This window comes from Chrysochloris asiatica, unplaced genomic scaffold, assembly GCF_000296735.1.
Source record: "Chrysochloris asiatica unplaced genomic scaffold, ChrAsi1.0 scaffold00029, whole genome shotgun sequence".
NCBI classification, from domain to species: Eukaryota; Metazoa; Chordata; class Mammalia; order Afrosoricida; family Chrysochloridae; genus Chrysochloris; species Chrysochloris asiatica.
Window position 1 is genome coordinate 16,051,618 of NW_006408547.1, and position 23,723 is coordinate 16,075,340.

Below are 23,723 nucleotides of genomic sequence, written 5' to 3' on the forward strand. Positions count from 1 at the left end.
ATATATATATATATATATATATATATATATATATATATATACACACACACACACATATGAATAAGATACAACCATTTGTATAGTAGTGAAAAAAAAGATGATGGTTAGAAATGATATAAGCCCTTCCTTGCCTGTTAAAAAGCAAAACAGCCCACATCTTTTACTGACTCTATTTCTCTCCGAAGCTATTGATCTTTTCTTTGAAGTATTTACGTCATGAAAAAAGCAAAGTGCTTTTGCTACCTTACCATCTGCTATGCCCGGATGCCGGAGTAGCCTGCCTTAAACCAGGACCCTCAGTCATAGGTTCAGGTGACTTCCTCACTCTTGATATTCTTTAATATCCCTCCCTCCCCAGTGTTTGGCACTACTGATTGAAGTTTCTGACGCTGTTACCTCTTTGTTGTTGTTGTTGTGCCTTTGAGTCAGTTCGGACTCATAATGAAACTGTATAAAGTCTTCAGAGTGGCCCATGGGTTTGAATCACTGACCTTGAAGTTAGAATGGTTAGCAGTCCAGTGCTTATTGTACAGCACCACACCAGCTACACTGAAATTGTCATTTCAGTCCTTGTCATTTTCCCTCTCCCCCACACTTCCTTTTCTCACTTCTTCACTCCTTCATTGGGTGTCTCTCTTAGTCTTCCTACTGGATTTCCGAATAGGTATATAAAAAAGGGAAGCTTAAGAAAGACAGGTTTCCAACTAGAGAGGACTTCTTATAATTTTTGTGACCTTCTGTTTTTCTCTTGCCTTAGATTATCCAGTCCATTCCTAGGGCTTAGAGAAGTTAGTGGTCCTCCTCTAAAATTAGTTTTTCATTCACAGAAAAGTGTAATTAAAATATACCTCAAATCTGAGAACATTTATAATAAGATCTTGAAATAAGAATGCCACATACATTCTGAGATATTTTGTTTCCAAAAAAAAAAGCCAGAGTATGTACAGTGAAATTCCAATACTTGCCTGTGAGTTTGTCATACTGTGTCATACTGTGGTGGCCTGTGAGTTGCTGTGATTCTGTAAGCTATGATCCCAGTGTTTTAATTAGCAGCAGGGTCATCCATGGTGGACACATTTCAAATGAGCTTCCAGGCGAAGACAGACTAAGAAGAAAGAGTGACGAACTATTTAGTCACTGAAAACCTTATGAATAGCAGAGAAACACTATCAGATGTAGTGCCAGAAAATGAGGCCCCAGGTTGGAAGGCACTCAAATTGCGTCTGGGTAAGAGATGCCTCCTCAAAGTAGAGTCGACCATGATGATGCGAAAGGAAGTAAAACCTGTGGGAATACAGCCTTCAGGAGCTTCATTTGAGGATGCGGCATAACTAAAAAATGAAGAGAAACAGCTGTAAACCTCAATTAATTGGAACATGGAATGTATAAAGTAAGAATCTAGGAAAAATTGGAAATTGTCAAAAACGAAATGGAATGCATAAACATCAATATCTTAGGCATTAGTGAGTCGAAATGGACCAGTATTTGCCATTTTGAATATGACAACCACATGGTTTACTGTGCCGGGAATGACAAATTGAAGAGGAATGGTGTTGCATTCACTGTCAAAAAGAACATGTCCATATCAGTCATGAGGTACAACACTGTCTGTGATAGGTTAATATCCGGCATCTACAGGGAAGACCAGTTAATAAAAGTATTCAAATTTATGCACCAACCACTAAAGCCAGTGAGGATGAAATAGTAGAATTCTACCAACTTCTTCAATCTAAAATTGATCAAATATGCAATCAAGATTTATTGATTATTACTGGTGATTGGAATGCAAAGGTTGGGAGCAAAAAGGAAGCATAGGTAGTTGGAAAACATGGCCTTGAGATAGAAATGATGCTGGAGATCACATGATAGAATTCTGCAAAATGAATGATTTGTTCGTTTCAAATGCCTTCTTTAGACAGCATAAGAGACGACTATACGCATGGACCATGCCAGATGGAATACATAGAAATCAAATTTACTATATCTGTGGAAAGAAACCATGGAAAAGCTCCATACCATCAATCAAAACAAGGCCAGGGGCAGACTGTGGACCAGACTATCAATTACTCATATGCAAATTCAAACTGAAGCTGAAGAAAATAAAAACAAGTCCACGAGAGCCAAAATATGACCTTGAATATATCCCATCTGAATTTAGAGATCATCTGAAGAACAGATTTGATGCATTAAACACTTAAGACCGAAAACCAGCAGAGTTGTGGGATGACATCAAGAACATCATACAGGTAGAAAACAAAAAGTCATTAAGAAGACAAGAAAGAAGGAAAAGATCAAAATGGATGTCAGAAGAGACCCTGAAACTTGCTCTCCAGTGTAGAGATGCTAAAGCAAATGGAAGAAATGAGGAGGTGCAAGAGCTGAACAGAAAAATTTAAAGATCAGCTCGAGAAGATAAAACCAAATATTACAACAAATTTACAAAGATCTGGAGTCAGAAAATCAAAAAGGAAGAACATGCTCAGCATTTTTCAAGCTGGGGAAACTGAAGAAAAAATTCAAGCCTCGACTCTTATTATTGAAGGATTCTATGGGCAAATTATTGAATGATGCAGGAAGCATCAAAAGAAGATGGAAGGAATACGCAGAGTCGCTGTACCAAAAGGCCATGGTTGATGTTCAACCATTTCAAGAGGTAGCATATGATCAAGAGCCATTGATACTGAAGGAAAAAGTCCAAAGTGAATTGGCAAAGAACAAGGCACCAGGAATTGATGGAATAAAAATTGAAATCTTTCAAGAAAGTGAGGCAGTACAGGAGGCACTCACTCATCTATGCCAAGAAATTTGGAAGACAACTCTCTGGCGACTGATTGGAAGAGACCCATATTCATGCCCATTCCAAAGAGAGGTGACCCAGTGGAATGCGGACATCATCAGACGATATCCTTGATATTCCATGCAAGTAAAGTTTTACTAAAATATTACAGAAATGGCTACTAGCATGCATTGACAGAGAACTTCCAGTGGTTCAAGTCAGATTCAGAAGAGGCCATGGAACGACGACTATCATTGCTGATGTCCGATGGATCTTGGCTGAAAGCAGAGAATACCAGGAAGATGTTTATCTGTGCTTAATTGACTATGCAAAGGCTTTTGATTGTATGGATCATGACAAGATATGGACAACAATGTGAAGTATGAGTATTCCAGAACACTTAATTGTGCTCATGAGGAATCTGTACCTGGACCAAGAGGCAGTTGTTTGAACAGAACATGGGAACACTGAATGGTTTAAAATTAAGAAAGTTGTGTGACAGGGTTGTATTCTTTCACCATACTTATTCAACCTGTATGCTGAGCAAATAATCTGAGAAGCTGAGTTCTATAAAGAAAAACGTGGCATCAGGATTGAAGGAAGACTCATTAACAACCTGCGATATGCAGATGATACAACCTTGCTTGCTGAAAATGAAGAAGACTTAAAATATTTACTGATGAAGATCAAAGAGCACAGCTTTGGTGTGGATTTCTTCTCTATGTAAAGGAAACAAAAATCCTCACCACTGGACCAATGAACAACATTCTTATTAATAGAGAAAGGATTGAAGTTGTCAAAGACTTCATTCTTCTTAGATCAACTCATGGAAGCAGCAGTCAAGAAATCAAAGGATGTATTGCATTTGGCAAATCTGCTGCACAAGACCTTTTTAAAGTGTTGAAGAGCAAATATGTCAGCTTGAAGACTAAGGTGCGCTTGATCCAAGCCATGGTATTTTCAATAACCTCATATGCATGCAAAAGCTGGACAGTAAATAAGGAAGACCGTAGAAGAATTGATGCCTTTGAGTTACGGTGTTAGAGGAGAATATTTAAAGTACCATGGGCTGCCACAAGAGCCAATAGATCTGTGTTGGAAGAAGTACAGCCAGAGTGCTCATTGGAGGCCAGGATGGCTAAGCTTCGTCTCTCATAGTTCGGACATATTGTCAGGAGGGACCAGTCGCTGGAGAATTATATTATGTTTGGTTGGGTGGAGGGTCAGAGAAAAAGAGGAAGACCCCCAGCGAGATGGATTGGCAAATTGGCAACATCAATCGGCTCAAGCGTGGCAATGATGGTGAGCTTGGCTCAGGATTGGGCAGTGTTTTGTTTTACTGTGCTGCCATAGGGACGTTGTGAGTCAGTACTGAGTCAATGGCACCTAACAACAACAACAGTGAAATTAGAATATTACTTTATACATATTTGTAAGCTATGCATTTCTTGGCAGACTATCATAATAGATGTTCAACACATTTTGATGAATAGATTTAAGTTTGTTAAGGGTTATGTGTTTTACAACAGAATTATCTCTGAAAATGAAGAGATGAGGTCAGTACTCATCATTTTCTAAGAAACTGCTATCTTATTACTCTTTTTATAAACAGTCAATCGAAATCCTTATGTTTAACGTCATTTCTAGGATTGCTGCCTAAATGTCTTGTTGTTGTTTTTTTTCATCTTGAGGCCCATGAGAGATGAAATGTCAAAGCTTTCCTGAAAACTAAAATGAAAATTCACTTTAAAGAGGGATTTATTTCATCAGTTTTCTGAGGTTTTACTGTACACCTAATAATTGCTATTAACATTTCTCTGCTTCTTCCATTTCAGCTTATCGTTCTTAAAATATAAAACCGCTAACCAGATCAGTTACTGCCCAGTGGATCCCAGTGCATGATGGCTTCACAAGCTCAGAATATCATTGTTAAGTAGGGTTTTCAAGGATGTGGACTTTTCAAAGCAGGTCTCTAGGCCTTTCTACCAAAAAGCATTCCTGGGTGGCTGCAACCCACCATGCTTTCAGTTAGTAGTCCAGTGCTTAGAGAGTTTCACCACTCAGGGACTAGCTTTCTTAAAATCTAATCTTTCACTATTGAGTCATTTCTGACTCCCTGTAACCCTGGAAAACAGCATAGACCTGCCCCATAAGGTTTCCCAGGCTGTAAATCTTTGTAGAAGCAGATGGTTCCATCCTTGTCCTGTGGAGTAGCTGGGGATTCAAATGCCCACCTTGCTGTTAGCAGCTAAGTGCGTAATCCTGGGCCATCGAAGCTCTTTCTTAAAATATAAACCTTTCTGATTCACAGCGACTCTAAAGGATGCAGTAGAATGGCCGCCCAACGTTTCCAAGGGAGAAAATCTTTATTGAAGCAGACTGCCACATCTTTCTCCTTTGAAGCAGTGCATAGATTCAAATTGCTAACCTAATGGTTAGCAGCAGCCGAGTGCTTAATCACTGAAACACTAGGGCTCCTTTCTGAAAATAAGGAGGCCCCAAAATAAATATGACCTTCGATGCTGTTCTTTTGTTTATAAATTTGTATGAGCATTCCCTAATTTCATGAGGTCTTGTCCATAGTTAATGTTTCACTTCAGATTCGGTTTGTGGTTGTTTTGTGATTCCTGCTGTATTAACCCATTTTATGACTTTACTTCTAAATTTTCTTTATAATCTGAAATTTTTTTAAAGTCTTCATTCCAGAGTTGATCATACTTTCCCATAAGTATCATTCGAAGACTAGTCCTCTGCCCAAATCAGTGTAAACAAACTAAATGACACTGATCCACTGGAGACACTACAGAGACCGTCCATTGTATTCCAAGGGAATTATATGGCCCTGGACAGCCGGCTATCCATCTCTAGTTTCCTCTGCATCAAGATGGTTAAAATATTTGTCAAAATTAATGAGTTAGCACATAATTAGCTGCTTGTCATTTGAGGTCCTGGTGTGGCACTATATTAGCCGAAAATCAGCAATTCAAACCCAGCAGCCACTCCTCGGAAACTACTAGAGCTGGTTGCTATGAATTAGAACTGACCCCACGACACTTAACAACAACAACAGCTGCTTGTCACTTAGGCTAAATAGACATGTAGCCAGGTGTGTAGTTATATGATACACCCATATTTACATGCCATAAAGATGAGAACCAAAAACATTCTGCAGTGCTAATGCTCATTCTAAACCTTTAATAAAGTTACTGGGTGATAGAAATGGTTAATGCACTTGGCTACTTGCTAAACATTGAAAGTTCGAGTCTTCCTGGAAGAACCTAGGAAGAAAGGCTTGAAGATCTGCTTCCCCCCAAAATCAACCATTAAATACTCTCTGGAGCACACTGCTACCCTGACACACTTGGAGGCACCGTGAGTTGGAGTCGTCTCAACAGCAGTTGGAACTGGAATTCTGTTATATCGAAACTGTTTTATGTTTATCACAAAACTTCTGACTGCCCTGAGTGATTTACTGATTTTCACACTTTCTTGTGACATCTTGATACTTTGTGTGTATTACTAGTTTGTTTCTTTCTTACTGTCCTATGCATTGCATTGATAACTGCTAGTACTATTCTTTGTAGCCAAATATGGAACTTCTGATGGTGATTTCTCTCCATGCTTAGAAATGTGGTTTAAAAACCTGAGGCTATTTAATAATCATTTCAGAATTAAAGCACACATGAATATTTTTCTTTGATTTGAAGTTATGTTTGTAGACAGGACTTATTTCTGTTTATGAAACTCTCTCTTTTCTGATACTCCTAATTAGACTAAGTTGTCATTGTTCCTGTTAGGTGCCATTGAGTCAGTACCGACTCATAGCGACCTTATGCACAGCAGAATGAAACACTGCCTGATCCTGAGCCAACCTCACTACTGTTGCCATGCTTGAGTCCATCAATGATGCCACGTGGCCAATCCATCTCATTGGGGGGGGGGGGGTCTTCCTCTTTTTCTCTGACCCTCCACCCTACCAAACATGATATATTAAAATATTAATCCCTTCTTAAAATCTTACTTGTCTTAGACTCTTTCCCTTCCACATTTGTTGCATTCTTTGAGATACCAAATCTTATTGATTCTCTTCCCTGACTATTCTTCATTCTTCCCTGTCTTCGCCTGAATCTCCCTCATGGAAATTAGCCTTCTGAGTTTTCCCAAGTTGTATTTGTCCTAAATAGTGTGGTCAAAATTATCTTTCCAGAGCACAAACATTGCTACTTCCTGCTTCAGATTTTACAGCAGCTCCCAGTCATTGAGAAGACAGAACCCAAAGATTTTGTGTAGCCTGTAAGATAGTTCTTTGAGTACCAATGAAGACGTAGGCTGAGTCCGACCACATTCAATAGACTCCCATCAACCTGGAGTGAGACCTGCTTGGTCAGCAGTATGGTGACACCTGAGGATTCCTGAGCCCATGGACAGGGACATAGCCACAGAGGACTAGAGCGGAGTGTGAAGCATCCAGCTGATATGAAGTGAGGGGAGATGCACAAGAACGCCCATACTTGCAGATAGTACCCATTTGACCTGGCTTCAACGGCTGGATGATCAGAACCCGACTAGAGGAAGAACAAAGAGGAACAAAAGTGTAATCTGCTACAATTTGATGAACTTGACCTATACTTGTGGATGGTGTAGCTTAAAAGAGAGAACGGATATTCACAGCAAGGATCATTACCACCCCTCTGTACACAGGGTTGACAGGGATTGGCAATTTAGACATTGGCAAACTAACACTGGGGGCTATAAAGGCATAAAGTGACTGGCTTACAACTTTTCAAGAGGGAGTTTAGTTTCAGAGGGTGCAGGGGAAGATAGGATCTCCACTTAGTGGTTTTCAACCTGTCTAGTGGGGCTGATGAAAGGAGATGGGGATAAGAATCTTGTGGTTCAATAGTGAATAATTATTATCAGGACTGATTATGATTGTTGCAAATGTAAAGGTAGACATTTTGTAACAAAAAGAGGGGAGTGGTTGACCTTTCAGTCCAGGAGTGGAAGACCCTGGGACCATCAAGGGAGAAGAGCGGAGTGTGGGACCCTATCCAGAGAAGCGGCAATGCCAGAGATGGAGGCAGAGATAGATGATGACGTGGAGAGATGGAGCAGCTGGGGACTCTAGACTCAAGGATGGAGAGGCTGTGTGCTGGCGGCTGAGGGGCAGGCTTGCAGGGTATGCCCTTTGGTTGTTTGAATGAGTGTATCTTCCTGAGTTCTTTGGTGTACATCCAAAAAAAAAAACCCAAAACAAACAAACAGAGGGACTAGAAGCAAATGCTGTTGAATGATGATGCATGCAGGGAATAGTAGTCATTGCAATGAAATGAAATACGATACAATGAGCGTAAAGCTGATATTCTCCCATGTAAACTATCACTCAATTCAAAAGAAAAAAAATAGTTCTTTGATATATGGCTCATAAATCTTAAGCCCATTTATTTTTCCAGACAACCTGGGTCTGTAGGCCTCGTGACCTTTGTACTTTTTATTCTCTCTGTGGGAATGGCCTGGCATCTTTTAGGAACCGAGTTAACTCCACTCACTACTCACATCTCAGTGGAAGGCTTTACTATCTGTGTCCCTCTCTGGTAAGGGAAATTTACCCTCCCCTCTCTCTGCTTTTGTAGATCTACACTTGTTTTTCTTCCCAAATTCTTTCAGGTGCTTGATTTATTTCTCAATTTCTTCATCCACAAGACTCAGTTTCTCATAGACATGAATTTGGTCTTATTATTATTATTGATCATTTTTACATCTCATCACTCAGCATAGTGCGTAACATCATAATAGTGCCCCAATGAGTAGCTGAAAGGAGATTAGGTCATACAATGGTTAATGCTTTGCTGCTAACGACAAGGTTAGCAGTTCAAACCTACCTAGCAGCACTGCAGGAGCAAAACCTAGCACTCTGCTTCCATAAAGAACATAACTTGTTGAGTGCCATTAAGTTGTTTCTGACTCATAGTGACTCTGTATAGAGTTTCCAAGGAGCAACTGTAAGTTTGAACTGCTGACCTTGTTTTGTTCAAACTGACCTCGCGGTCAGTTGTATTCTTCACTCCAAGAATACAACTAGAACTTTGCATGGCAGCTCTTCTCTGTCTCATTGGATGTGAGATTAACTCAATAGCAACAAACAGCAACAATAACCAATGGAGAGAGTGAGTGAGTAACTGTAAATGAGTGTATGTTTGAATGGCTCACCTCAGATCTTTTCTCCTCTTTGTGGTCTTCAGATGAGCATTAATTGAACCTTCTATCCTACTGTGGCTCTGGGGGCTGATGTGCCAGACTGAAAAGCCATTTGAACTGCAAGGTCGGTGGTTCAAGCTCATCAACTACTCCTCCAAAACCTTTACAAGGTTGCTATGGGTCAGAACTGACTTGACAACACTTCACAACAACAGCAACAATCATGTATTTTAAGCTTTGCCTGAGCCCTAGAGTTTCCCAGGATATGAGACTTTCCGTGCCAGACTCTTGGGAAAAGCAAGATGATTGATCACTGTATAGGCTAATGATGTTGTAAACTAACATCATTTATTGTTATTGTTAAGTGACATTGAGTTAGTTATGACTCATAGCCACCCTGTTTAGGGTTTCTGAGGAGTGACTGGTGGGTTTGAACCACTGACTTTGTGGTCCAGTGCTTATGCTACCTTCATTCAGTTCCTGTCTTATGAAGGTATATCAAGAATGTGTTCTTTCATATTTTAATATTTGATTTGGAGAAAGTGCTTAATGAATAGTGCTTACATTAAATAGGAGCCCTGATGCCATCATGTTTAAAGTGCCTGAATGCTAATCCAATGGGTGTCAGCTTGAACTTGTCAACTGCTCCACAGGAGATAGATGTGTGGTCTACTTCTGTAAAGATTTACAGTATTGGAAATCCTATGGGTCCATTTTATTCTGTTCTGTAGTACTGCAGAATCGACCCTGTAGCAATGGGTGGGTATATTAAAACAAACAAACAAACAAAAAACCTAGCAATTATGTTAGAACCTACCTTGAAATCTCACACATCATATATTGGCAATGAATGATTTAGAATAACAAGGAGAAAGGAAGATTGGAATTAGTCAGAGACACATTAATAAATGAGAATGACAAAAAAATAACTGACTTTAGGGTTAAAATTCAAAGGGGGCTTTGAGATTCCCACAACATAATACTGTAGACCAGTCTCGTAAATGGTCAGGACTGCTCTATTTGGAATCCTGACTAAACACTGGACTGCTAACCACAGTGTTGGTGATTCAAACCCACTGGCTGCTCCTTGGAAATCCTATACAGGAGTTGGAACCAATTCCATGGCACTTAATAACAACCACAACAACACCTGAGACAGGAAACGGCCATGGTAATGAAGAAACCAACCACAGTTTAGTAATTGTCAGCCAGGGAGGCAGTAAATCTGGCTCAGGGATAAATCCTACTGGTTTTCACCTGAATTCATTCTTATAGGTTCTCATGAGTTTCATAGATTCTTTATGCAGCCTTAATCTTGGGAAATAACTTCTTCCCACAGTCTGCCTTCTCTTCAGTATGTCAATTTCATCCTCCAGTTTTTTAGGTTAAAAAAATGCGGAGTCATCCTCTCTTACTTTCATAGTGGCATAGATGTATCAGAGAAGCCTATTGGTTCTAACGCCAAGTGAATATACAGTTCTTACCACCACTGTTGATATTATTTGGGTCTAATATCTCCTAGGTCAAATATGGGAATAATCTTCAAATCATCTTTCTCTCAATTTCAAAAATTCTTTCAGACTCAACTGACACGACTCCTCTGCTTAAGCCTTTCTGATGGTTTCCCAGGACACAGATGCCAACATTCTTGCAATCAGCCCGCTCTGATGACCTCTCTGAACTCATGTTCTACATCTTTCCTGTTATTTACTCTGCTCCAGCCACACTGGTGGTGGTGGTGTACCAGAGTTTGTTCTAACTCACAGCAATTCTTTATAGTATTTTAGAGGCTGTAAATCTTTACGAGAATAGAAAGTCTCATCTTTCTCCCACAGAGCAGCTGGAAGATTTGAACTGCTGACCTTGCTGCAGTTAGTAGCCCAATTTTTAACCCAATAAAGTGAAGAGGACTTAAAATATTTACTGATGAACATCAAAGAGCATAGCCTTATGTATCTCAATGTAAAGAAAACAAAAATCCTCACCACTGGACCAATAAACAGCATTCGTATCAACAGAGTAAAGATTGAAGTTGTCAAGGACTTCATTCTTCTTGGATCACAAGACCTTTTTCAAGTGTTGCAGAGCAAAGATGTCAGCTTGAAGACTAAGGTGCACCTGACCCAAGCCATGGTATCTTCAGTAACCTCATATGCATGTGAAAGCTGGACAGTGAATAAGGAAGATCATAGTAGAATTAATGCTTTTGAGTTATGGTGTTGGAGGAGAATACTGAAAGTGCCATGTGCTGCCAAAAGAACCAATAGATCTGTTTTAGAAGAAATGCAGCCCGAATGCTCCTTGGAGGCCAAGATGGCCAAACTTCGTTTCTCATACTTCAGACATATTGTCAGGAGGGATCAGTCACTGGAGAAGGATATCATGTTTGGTAAGGTGGAGGGTCAGAGAAAAAAAGGAAAACCCCCAACAAGATGAATTGGCCAAGTGACAGCGTCAATGGACTCAAGCATGGCAACAGTAGTGAGGTTGGCCCAGGATTGGGCAGTGTTTCGTTCTGCTGTGCATAAGGTCTCTATGGGTCGGTACCGACTCGATGGCACCTAACAACAACAACAACATGCTACTAGCATTCCTTTCAGCCACACTAGTCTTCTTGATAGCCCTACAATCAACCAGCCACTCTTCCCACTTTGGCTTTTTGCACTTGATGTCTCCTCAACCTAGATTCCTGTTCCACCATAAAGCCCCATGGCTTCCTTGCTAATCTTAGGCTGTTTGCTCACAATGAAACATATCATACTCTGTTTGTTTTCCATATATTTTATTGTATGTCCCACATATCCTCATTTCATTTTTTATTTCTCTCTCGCTCTCCGTCACAGAATACAGGAAGCTCTACCTATTTGTTTCCTATTGTCTTCTCAGTATGTAGAAGAGAAGATACTTTGTGTCCAGTAAATAGTGCTTGACTGATTGAATGATCTAGAACGAATGAGCCATGAGACCCCTTTGCTAGACATGGAACTAAATTCCAGTCATTCCTATCACCCCATCTCAGGAGGAGACAAAGAGAACAGGTGAACTGGAAGACAAAAGGTCTAACATTATAGTCAGTTGGCTTCAGACAGGTACAGGTAAGATTTAAGTCTGAAGACAGATATCTTCAATGGATCGAGATGGCCTAGTCTTGAATAACAGAAGCAAGAAGGTGTGGGAAATGGAGTGTATAAATTCCATGTCCTATCACACCTGTGCTCAAAACCCATTTACAGACCAAGCCTAGTGTTCCCATGTGGTTGTATATCGATGCTGTTACCCGAACATGTTTCAGTGTAGTGATAAAACATGATCATATTATCTATACCAGTGATACTACCTATAATATATATTATATTTGAAAAGACAAGATTTTTTTTTAAACAATCACACTATAATAGAATAGCTTAACCAAAGATGTCATTTTGTCTTTTTAGTTGAAATGTCAGAACGATACCATTTTAGGTGTCAAAAGAACAATAGAAAATGAGGGGGCAAAAAGGTTCCATGTGTAGGTTTTTAGTTCTACTTGTTAATACCGTATTCAGATACGTGAATTACATCAATTAAATTCTTGGTTAGAATTAACAAAGTTCCAGAATGAAGTAATTATAAGATAAATTTTTATTTTAAAAAAGGTAATTTGAATGGTTCTGTTTCATTGTGTAACTTTAGTTAGCTGGTACATACACATTAATTTTGCTGAGGTCATTAATGAAACTAGTTTTGATTAAAGCTGTAGTTTGCTGTTAAAACAAGAGGCCCAGAGTCACCCAAAGGGAAGAACACACTTGGTCCTTAGGTCTACACTGCTCCACACAACTGATACATTGAGAATTACTGAAGATTACTATCCCTTCCTAGCCTTTCACTCTAGAATCATCTGGAATCAGGGACTTATTAGTTCTCCCCCAAACTATAGCAAAGGCTTTTGATAATGGAAAGAGAATTGCTCTGGAACCAGATTGATCTGGGTTTAAATTCCACCTTTGCCACTCTTTTCATTTCTGTGCGCATGGACAAATGACTTAGTATGCACAAGCATCTTTTCCCACTGTCAAAAGAGAAGCGTCATACAGGCATCCTACCTCAGTGAAGTGTGTAAAGTGGCTTAGGAACAGAACCTTGTACATTCAATACAAAAGAAATGTCACTGCCCTCCCCCATGTCACTTCTCTCCCCCCATTTGCTACTTTGTGATTTCTTGGCCTCTCATCATTTAATTGCACCTGCCAATTGTACGTAGACAGTCCAGTAGTGGTGTGTGTACCATGAAGTTGATTCCAACTCACAGCAACCCCAATAGGATTTCCGAGGCTGTAACTCTTTACAGGAGTAGAAAGCCTCATCTTTCTTCCTGAACAGCTGGTAGATTTCAACGGCCCAACTCATGTATCCCTTATGCTACCAAGGCGCCTTAGGAAATCCTAAGGATTGTTTTGTTGTTGGTAAGTGCAGTCAAATCAGTTCTGACTCATAGCGAGTCTATATAGGTTTCCAAGGAGCAACTGATGAGCTTGAATCACCAACCTTGCATTACCCTGACAGTGCATTAACCCGCAATGCCACACCAGAACTCCAGTAGATACTATACAATGTACATAGATAGCTCCTTGATATGCGCAAGCTCACACACTTGGAAGAAAGACAGGAATTAACATAGTGCTTATAATACAAAATAGAAATTCTGAAGAAACTGTGAGTTATGTAGACGTACAGTGCTGAGAAGGAAGAGAATTACTTGCTAAGTGATGTGGGAAACTGAAGTTTGATCTTCACATCTCCAATCCAGTTAATTTCCTATTAGATCACATTGTACAATTCTGTTACTTGTAGCTTTTCAACCACTCAACCGTTTCAAACATCTGTAGTTTCTTATAACATACGCTGATTTCAGGGGCAGCATTTTTAGAGTTATGGTGTGGCGCTGTGAGTTAATGCGCCAGACTGAAAAACTATTTGAACCGCAAGGTCTGTGGTTCAAGATTACCAGCTGCTCCTCAGAAACCCTATGTAGGGTCGCTATGGGTTGGAACTGACTTGACGGCACTTCACAATAACAACAACATTTTTAGGGGTTACCCACCACCATTTAAGCTGCCTAAATATACTGTCCTTTGCAAAGTTTACTCCAATTCCCTGACCCTACACACACACACACACACACACACACTCACTCCACTACTCCCACTTTGCTTTGTTCTCCCAGAAAAATTCCCTTTTCTCTTCTGCAGCAACCATAGAATGGCCAGTTTATTAAACAAATAAACCTGCTTCAGTGCCTCATATGTGGGAAAGCATATATTTGCTCCTTACCCAAAAAAAGAAAAAGAAAATCATTTGGTATGATTAAAATGATGAGCATGTGTTTTTTTTTGTTTGTTTGTTTTAATATCCTTGCCTCTGGTACTACAATTTCAGTATTTGTCCTTGTTATTTTACTTTCTATTGTTGCTACTGTTATACTCATCTTTTCCCTGATACATGAACAAGAATCTATACCTGAGAAGGAAGGGTAGTTGCTGATGATATTTTATTTTTGCTGACTCATGATTAGCGTGACTGTATTATTTTCCTCTGGTTTTCCGTCCAGGGGAAAATAATATGCTGATATTTGACAATGACAATACATGCTATGGAGTTAGGAAACAAATGGGAAATATCTTCTACTGAAAAAGTCAACTCGGTTTGTTTCTACTATGTTATATCCAGCCTTAGAGTTACAGCTGCACGTCCTATGTCCTGGGATCTCATTCTCTGCAGTACTTGCGTAATGTAGACAAGGATATAAATGTGATGTGGCTGTCACCGACACATGTAGAATGCTCTGACTACTCACTCAGAGCGGGTATGTTAAATCAGACTGTGTAGCGATGCAGTCCTTCCGTAATTGCCCTAAAGAAACTGAAAGAACTGATTTTGGAAGATGCCAGATTTTCTGCAGTAAACTCTAAATGAAATGCTAAGGTATGCTACAGGAAACATATGTGATAAACAGTATGTGCTCCCCCTTAAGATTTGGCATTGAATTCACATTAGCTTACAGCGCAGCCTGACTTGAAAGTGATAAAAATAGAGCACCAGGGAATATGGTACATTTCCTTCTTCAGTGTTTTCTTAGATGTCAGATTAAAGACTATGGAATAAAGGACCTGGTGGTGGTGGTCGTGGTGATGGTAGTATACTGTGGAGTCGGTTCTGATTCATAGCGATCCTGTATAGGGTTTCTGAGGCCATAAATCTTTATGGGAGCAGATAGCTTCATCTTTTTCCTATGGAACAGCTGGCAGTTTTGAACTGCTGACCTTGAGGTTAGCAGCCCATCTCATAACCACTACTCTACCAGAGCACCTTAGTAAAGGACCTAGTTTTGCCCAAATAAGGTGATAAGGTGCCAGTTTTCCTTGTGTCTGGAGTAATAACCCTTGCAAAAATCAGGGAGTCATAGTATGGGACTTCTACCACACTTGATTTTTGCTGGCTAGTGAAGGCTGGCCAATTAAGAAAAGACTCAACTGTAAGGGCTTTATCAAGTATCCTCAGAGGCCCGATACAGGATTAACCGACAAAATTCCTAAACACAGCAGCTCAGAGAACTTCCTAGTTAACAAGAGCAGATGGTCTTAGGAGACTTAGTGGGGCTCTTGGTATATGGAAGCTCTGCTTTGGTGACTTTTCTAGACCTTATTCTGTGTGTATATGTCTTCATCTAGATCCTTTTTGATTCTATTAAATATGTCGTCATATGTATGGTCTGAGCTTAAGTCAAAGTATTTTTACTAGGGTTTCAGTTAATATATGCATGAGTGTATTCCAAACAAAACCTGATTAAACATGTTTGGGGGTTCAATGTTGGCTACAGACAAGTTCGCTCAATAATACACTTGTCTTAATCTCATTGTTAAGTGCCGTCGAGTCGGTTCCGACCCATAGCGACCCTGTATAGGGGTTCTGAGGAGCAGCTGGTGAGCTTGAACTGCCGACCTTGCGGTTCAAATGGCTTTGCAGTCTGGTGCATTAACCCACAGCGCCACACCAGGACTCATTAGGGTGTCTTAAAAACAATAACAGCAAAAATGGTTTCATCAAAACAGTGACTTCTGAGGGGGATTTGCAGGGCCAAACTCAAACCCAGAGTTCAGCTCAGAAGTTTATGGAGACAGTTGTTTTAATTCCCAAAGGGATCATCTTGATAGATTTTAATAGAAAAGACAATCACGGAGGTTTACTCTGAAGGGGTCATAAGGAAAACTGAAAACTGCATTGATGAGACAAAGGCCAGGAAAGTCGTGTAAAGGATTTGTTTCCCATCATACCTGCTCATTCTTTAACAGTAACAATGGCTGTCCTATGTGAGTTTCTGCTGTGAAATGTTAACACATCCAACCGACAGCGCTGATCTTGCTCCTTTAGACTTCTTTTTGTTTCCCCCAAACTCAAAGAACATGAAAAAGGACCCCAATGTGAATGCCTTCAGGATGCCCAAACTGCCATTTTGATGTGATATAAACTGAAGAGTGCAGAAGTTTTTGGGAGAGGGTTCGTGAGATGGAAATACCACTTTCAGAAGTGTATGGATCTAGATAAAGATCCATGAGGAAACAATAGCTTCACATTTTTATATTTGTGTTTAGTAAAGGCTTCTGTACATTTGTAGCAGTACATATTTACTTGCTCTTGTAGAATTTCCATGAATTCTGTAAGTTTTTCCCAGAATGATCGAACCTAAAGGGTTAGTAGGAGCCAGCTTAGAAAATGAGAATATCATGTGGACTCCCAAGCTAGCATCTGGATTCCTGAAAGGATGCCGTGTTATACAGATTCTCTAAACTTAAGCTGGCATCTTCTGGGCACTCTGAAGATGGTGTTATTTTTACTTGTGAGCTCTGTTCTAGCTCTAGGTGGCGAGGGCCAGAGAGAGTGCTGTGGAGGTGGCTGATGATGAGGATGGAGAAGTGGGAATGTGAGGACTAGAGATGGGATTCATGCTGGTTCTTACTGCCCAGATAGAGTAAAGGCAAAGGCAATGTCATACAGATTCTGATCTTTGTAAATTGAGTGATATAATTTTGGAAATCATGTCTTTTAATTCATGGTAAATAGTTATAGTGACATGAATTTCAGCTAGGGAATAAAAGTCTGTTACTCAGAAGAACTTTCCAAGATAAAATTTTCCTTCTGGAATATTTTAAATACTTAACACTTAATCTGTATGGAAGTAAACACATCTATTGATTTCTCATGTAAATGAAATCTCTGGAATTTCTATATTCCTTTAGTATGGATTTTAACTACATCTAGATTTACTCTTAAGTTGTAATAAAAAATGCTTAACTTTCCTAAGAAAAGTATATTTTCAGAGCATAACAAATATTTAAATGGCAATATTAATATTATATTGTCCTGGTGTGGTGCTGCAGGATAATGAACTGGACTATAAGGTCAGTTTAAGTTTCAAGGTCAGTGGTTCAAACCCACCACTCACTCCTCAGAAACCCTATACAGGGCCACTATTAGTCAGAACCAACTTAATGGTACTTAACAACAACATGAATATTAATATGGATATACAGATATTTTTCTCTTCAAGTTTTATTTTGATAAATGCTTTGTCACACCACAATAATGTTGAACTTACATTAAATATTTGACTTATTTAAAAAAACGTTTTTTTTTATTTAAAAGATAAGAATTATTCACTACCACTCTTGAAATGCACAAGGGATGAAGTGTCTGGATCTCGTGATCGTGATGTGCCATGGAGTCGGTTCCGACTCATAGCGACCCTGTACAAGGTTTCCAAGGCTGTAAATCTTTACGGGAGCAGAAAGCCTCATCTTTCTCCCACGGAACAGCTGATAGTTTCGAACTGCTGACCTTAAGGTTCGCAGCCCTACTTGGAATAAAATTAGAATGGGAAAAAGTTTGAGACACACTGTAACAAAGACCACCCTGTTGGATATAATCGTTTGCTTGACAAATTCAGTCATTGCTTTCATGTTCTTGCTGCTTCTCACAGGTTCAAGCCACTGACTGATACATTCCTGGGTGAGAAGAAGAAACTGTCTGCTGAGGAGAAATGTCGGCTTATTCTCCAACAGTGTAAATTACAAGGCTGGCAGGTTGGTGACTTACTACCTCCTAAAATATCAGCGGAGGATTTTAAGTAAATGAGCTGAGTCATTGTGGGGAGCCACCAGAGTATTACTGGCAAAAACAGATTCTTTTGATGTGTTTGGCAAATCCAGACATTAAATGCATCAGTCTTTATGATTTACTGGTTTGAACAACATGTAGTAAATACATGAAGGAAACCTCGAGTCTCTTTTGGAGAGGTGATGAAAAGTTTGTGGAGCCGCCGGTGTCACTATTAATGTATTATTTTTAATAAAAATATCACTGTAGTTAGTTATAACAACAAAAGCATTTTTCATAAGCCCAGCTTACATGCATCAATATACAGGCAAAGTTAGAACACTATGCTAATTTACTTTTTGAACATTCCAGTGATGGCACTGTAGGATCGTTACTGGAGCGCAAGGTGGGTGCTTCAGACTCACCAGGCACTCCTCAGAAACTCAGAACTGAACTCGACGGCACTTAACAACAATAATATACCCTAGTCAGACATGTCATTATTGCCCTGTGTACTGGTGTAGCACTTTAGGATCAGCACTGAACTGCTAACCACACGGTCAGTGGTTCAAACCCAACAACAGCTCTGTGGAAACTCTCTACTGGGTCATTATAATAGGGACTTACTTGAGGATACTTAACAACAACAACAACAACAACAATAGCAGTACGCTCTGCTCAGAGCTGTCATCGTTACCCAATTACAGTGATACTTTAAATCACGTGGCTTTGTGTGTACTTCCGGGCACGCTGTGCTGTTTTTTCCGTTGCTGTCAATAGTTTTATAGTCACTGATTTTGTACAATTTTCTGGTATCTTAACCTCCAATATTGTGGTAGTTAGTATTTGTGAACTTACATCAATAACAATTTGGAGACAGAAGTGGTTATTAAAAGAAAAGGAGAAAAAAAATTGTAAAGGCTTCTGCTCAATAATTATGTTATAACTAACAATGGAACAATATTTTACAATGCTGTTTTGATGTTAGTATTCATATAATCTAAAAATTATTACATTTAATCAGTTTACAGTTAGATTTATCCCATATTATTCTATAATGTGGAATTCTGGCATAGCACCCTACGATAAGCATTGGACTGCTAAGTGCAAGGTCATGGTTCAAACCCACCAGCCGCTCCTCAGAAACACTATACAGAATCACTATGAGTTGGAACTGACTCAACGGCACATAACAACACCATTCTGTGATTAAATTGACAATACACATTACAAAGAATTTTGTAAGGAGTGGTTAAGGATTGGACTGCTCATTGCAAATCCTCTAACTGCTCCACAAGGGAAAGATGAGGCTGTCTTCTCCCATAAAGACATACAATATTGGAAACCCGAAGGAGTATTTCTACTCTGTCCTATTGGGTAGCTGTGAATTGAAATTGACAATAGAAAACCAGGGGGTTTGGATGTTGGTTGTTAAGGATTCTTTATGCTCTGGTACATACAATAAATAAAGAAGACCTTAGAATAATTGATGCATTTGAGTTATGGTGTTGGAGGAGAATATTAAAAGTACCATGGGCTGTCAAAAGAACAAATCTGTTGAAAAAAGTACAGCCAGAATGCTCCTTAGAAGCCAGGTTGGCCAGACTTTGTCTCTCATACTGCAGACATATTTTTAGAAGGGACCAGTCCCTGGAGAAGGACATCATGCTTGGTAAAGAGGAGGGTCAGCGAAACAGAAGATCCCCAGAGAGATGGATTGGCACAGAGGCAGAAGCAATACGCTCGAGTGTAACAATGATTGTGAGGTTGACTCAGGACGGAGAATGTTTCATTCTGTTGTGCATAAGGTCACTACCAGTTGGTACCGACTCGATGGCACCTAACAACAACATAGTCTAGTACGTAACAAGGCCCAAGGGGGTACAGTGTGACTCCGTGAGCTCCCTCACTCAGTGATACCAACTCGAATGACGTCATTGTGTGGAACTCAGTTAAGTTTGTCTGTCTCAGATTCAAACATTCTCACTAACGCTGTTTGAAGTACAATAAAAGGGAAAAAAGCCAGAGAAGCCACAATATGAGGAACTTAGTTTTACTTCTATCTCAGAACTGCTCTCTCTAAAAGAGGGCTAAAAAGTTGCGTTAAAGTTTGGTTTGTTCCCCTTTCTTTTCTGTATCCTTTGCCTGCTTCTCACCTGCCATGCATTGAGAAAGCCACTATCCTTTGAACCTCATTTGTTACCAAAAGCTTCATAACTGCTAATATTTAATTATGTTCTGTGGTCTTTTCATATGACAGAGCCTGAGTCCCTCTGGAGTTATAGCTAGCCTTTTAGCGACAAAATAACATGGGAAATGTTAACTCGAATCAGTAGGAGACAGTTCTGGGTCTTATTTACTGTCTTAATAAAGTCAAATGCCATCTTAATCTAGCGTAGGGAGGAGAGAAATGAAACTTAAGAAAATAGCAAAGATAAAGGTAGATAATTTAAAATGGGAAAGAGAATGAAGTCTGACACCAAGAATTACTTGGAAGCTTCTAGCTATAAAACTTAGGGCTATAACTGAAAATGTATAGGTGGCAAATAGCATGGTAGATAATAGCTTTGGCAAAACATAACAATTAGTGGATACCAGACATAAACCTCGTTAAAAAGAAAAAGGAAAAAGAAAGGTAGCAGGAGATTCTAAAGTGAAAATGGATAATACTGGATAAAGCCCCAATTGAGGATTTTCTTTTACAAATTATATGAACAGATAGCTCTAGATTGCTGGCCGTGTCAGGAAGTGGTCTGATTTAGGTGAAATGGGCAGAGAAAACAGGATTGACACAGGCACCTTCATCCGTCTACGACAAAGAACAAAGTGTCTAGAATCCTTGGTGTTGATGAGTAATGGATTGTGCCACCCAATCTCTTTATTCATTTTCTTTTTAAACTAATAATGGAAGTTGAACTTTAAATAACAGTCTGAAGGAGGAATCTTACACAGTCTGTAGTTGTCATGGATGCACATCAATGCCAAAAGGCTGGATAAAAAAAGGCAGGAGGAAGGAGGAATTACTAACAAAGAATGATGTCAGCTCCCCAAGTCAGGGTCAGTGACATAAGATATGTTATTCACATATTGGATTATTTAAGCAATTTGTAAGTAACAAGACTTATTGAAACTGAATCATTACAGGAACTTTTAAATACGTGATCGGGTAATAATGGTTCATGAATAATATGACACTAAGCTCATCTCTGTTCCTTTTTTGTCCTCTAAAGTGTCATTGTTAACCCCCCACTCATAGCAACCCCATATACAATGTGTCAGTCTGCTGTGATTCATCGGGTTGCTTTAGCTTATTTTTTGGAAGTAGATCTTCAGACCTTTCTGCCTCGTTTGTCTTAGTCTGAAACTCTTCAGCTTCAGAGCAACCTGTAATTCCCCATGGACCAATGAATAGGAGCTGTGCTTGAGGTGAATTTGGCAAGAATCAAACTGGGGGATCTCCCACACTGTGGGGGTTGTGTATGAAAATTCTTCCCGTGAATGACCAATGCCCTCCTTCTTTGAAGAGTGCCTAGAAATACATTCATACATAGGCACAACATTGCTTGTTGAAAGTGAAATGGACTTTTGAAATATTTCAGTGTGTCTAGTTAGGGCAGGCTGCTCATCTGATTCTGATGAAGACCAAAGACTTTAGCCTTCATTGTGGATTGCACATCAATGGAAATCAATCAAAACCCTCACAATTGGACCAATAAAAATAGCATTATGATAAAAAATGGAGGAAAAGTTGATGCTGTCAAAGACTTCATTTTGCTTGAGTCCACAATCAACACTCATGGAAGGAACAGTCAAGAAAGCAAACTGCACGTTATGCAAATCTGCTGCAATAGGGCCTTTTTAAGGTGTTAAAGGACAAAGACATCAGTTTGAGGACTAAGGGGTGCCTGATGTGAGTCATATTCTTTTCAGTCACCTCATATGCATGAGAAAGTCATACAATAAATAAGGAAGACCATAGACTAATTGGTGCATTTGAATTATGGTGTTAGTGAGGAAAATTGATTTTACCATGGACTGTCAGAAAAGTTAACATACCTATCTTGAAATGAGTGCAGCCAAAATGTTCCTTCGACGTGAGAACGGTGGGACTTTGTTTCTCATACTTTGAACATGTCAGGAGGGACTGGTTCCCAGAAAAGGACATCATGCTTAGTATAGTAGAGGGTCAGAGATAAAGAAGACCCCAGTGAGGTGGACTGACAGAGTAGCCACAACAGTGAGCTCAAACATAACAACATTTGTGAGGCTGACACAGGACGTTGCAGTGTGGGACCCTGTTGATACCACCTAACAACAACAACAACAACAACAACAATATATCATACAAATGTATGTTTATTTAATTAATGTTGAGGAGTTAGCCTGAGTTGTACAAGGAAATGAGGGAAATCTGGAGTAAATCTCCACTTGAAAGTGACTGACTGCCATCCTAACCATATCTCACTAGCTGTGAATCATTCTAACACCATGCTGTGAAGCATGAGGATCCAGTGTCCTGGTTATGTGCCTTGGAGTCATTCTGACCCATAACGACCCTGTACAGGGTTTCTGAGGCTGTATATCTTTATGGGAGCAGAAAGCCTCATCTTTCTCCTGCAGAGCAGCTGGTAGTTTCGAACTGCCGACCCTGAGGTTCGCAGCCCGATTTGTAACCACTACGCTACTAGAGCTCCTTGAGGATCCAGTGTAAGAGGAGGTTAAGAAACAGATTGGTACCCTCTGCCAGTCATCATTCCCTGTGGTTGTTGCTTTTGTGTGCCGTTGAGTCAATCCCAACCCATTAGTGTCTCTATAGAGCAAAGCTGAACTGCCCAGAGCATTTCCTCAGGTGCATTGTTTATGGAATTATATCACCAAGTCTTTTCTGCCATAGCTCAGCTGATTGTTTGGTTTCAAATCCCCAAACAGCTGGTTGGAAACCAGGCACTTAACAACCATTGTACCAATGGGGCTTCTTCAGCTTGGAGTTGTTGATTAGTACCGTCCAGTCAATTCCAACGCATAGCAACCGGTTTACGATGTATGAGCAACAGCTGGTAAGTTTGAACACCCGACCTTGTGATTCAAACGGAGCTTGCAGTCCAGTGCTTGTGGTGGTTGTTGTTGTTAAGTACCGTCGAGTCAGTTCCAACCCATAGCAACCCTGTAAAGCATTCCCAAAGAGTGTGATCCGCCAACCTTGTAGTTCAAACCAACATTGCAGTCCATCGTATTAGCCAACAGTGTCACAGTGATTAGGAGACTGGAATGACAGGTAAGTATGATTTTAAATTGAGACATACATTGGAACTTTGAAAAAGAATGCCCAAATAAAACATGAGAAAAATCTTCCTATTCCATTGCCCTAGTCAGTTTTATCCTCATATTTTAACTTTCCAAAAGGAGATTGCAAAGCTAGGAGACAAAAAACAAAAAGAAATTCCTTCACTTTGCATGTAGGGCTGCTTGTCTACAGCATCTCCCAGATGTAACCTTTCATGCATTTTATAATCCCACAAGACAAATCATTGACTTCAGAGAAACAAAAGCTTATTCATATTTCACTTTATGCTAGTCAGACAGCAAGAGAATTAAAAAAAAAAAAAAAAACAGAAAA

General features: G+C 39.7%; 1 protein-coding gene across 1 annotated transcript in view; it reads left to right on the forward strand.

Moving 5' to 3' along the window:
- The window catches only part of MYO16 (myosin XVI), a 912,243-nt gene that overhangs the window by 733,758 nt on the left and 154,762 nt on the right, over nt 1-23,723 (forward strand). Inside the window, exon 27 of the mRNA XM_006851537.1 lies at nt 17,991-18,093. Coding sequence (XP_006851600.1) covers nt 17,991-18,093 — 103 coding nt within the window. The remainder of the gene's footprint in view (nt 1-17,990; nt 18,094-23,723) is intronic.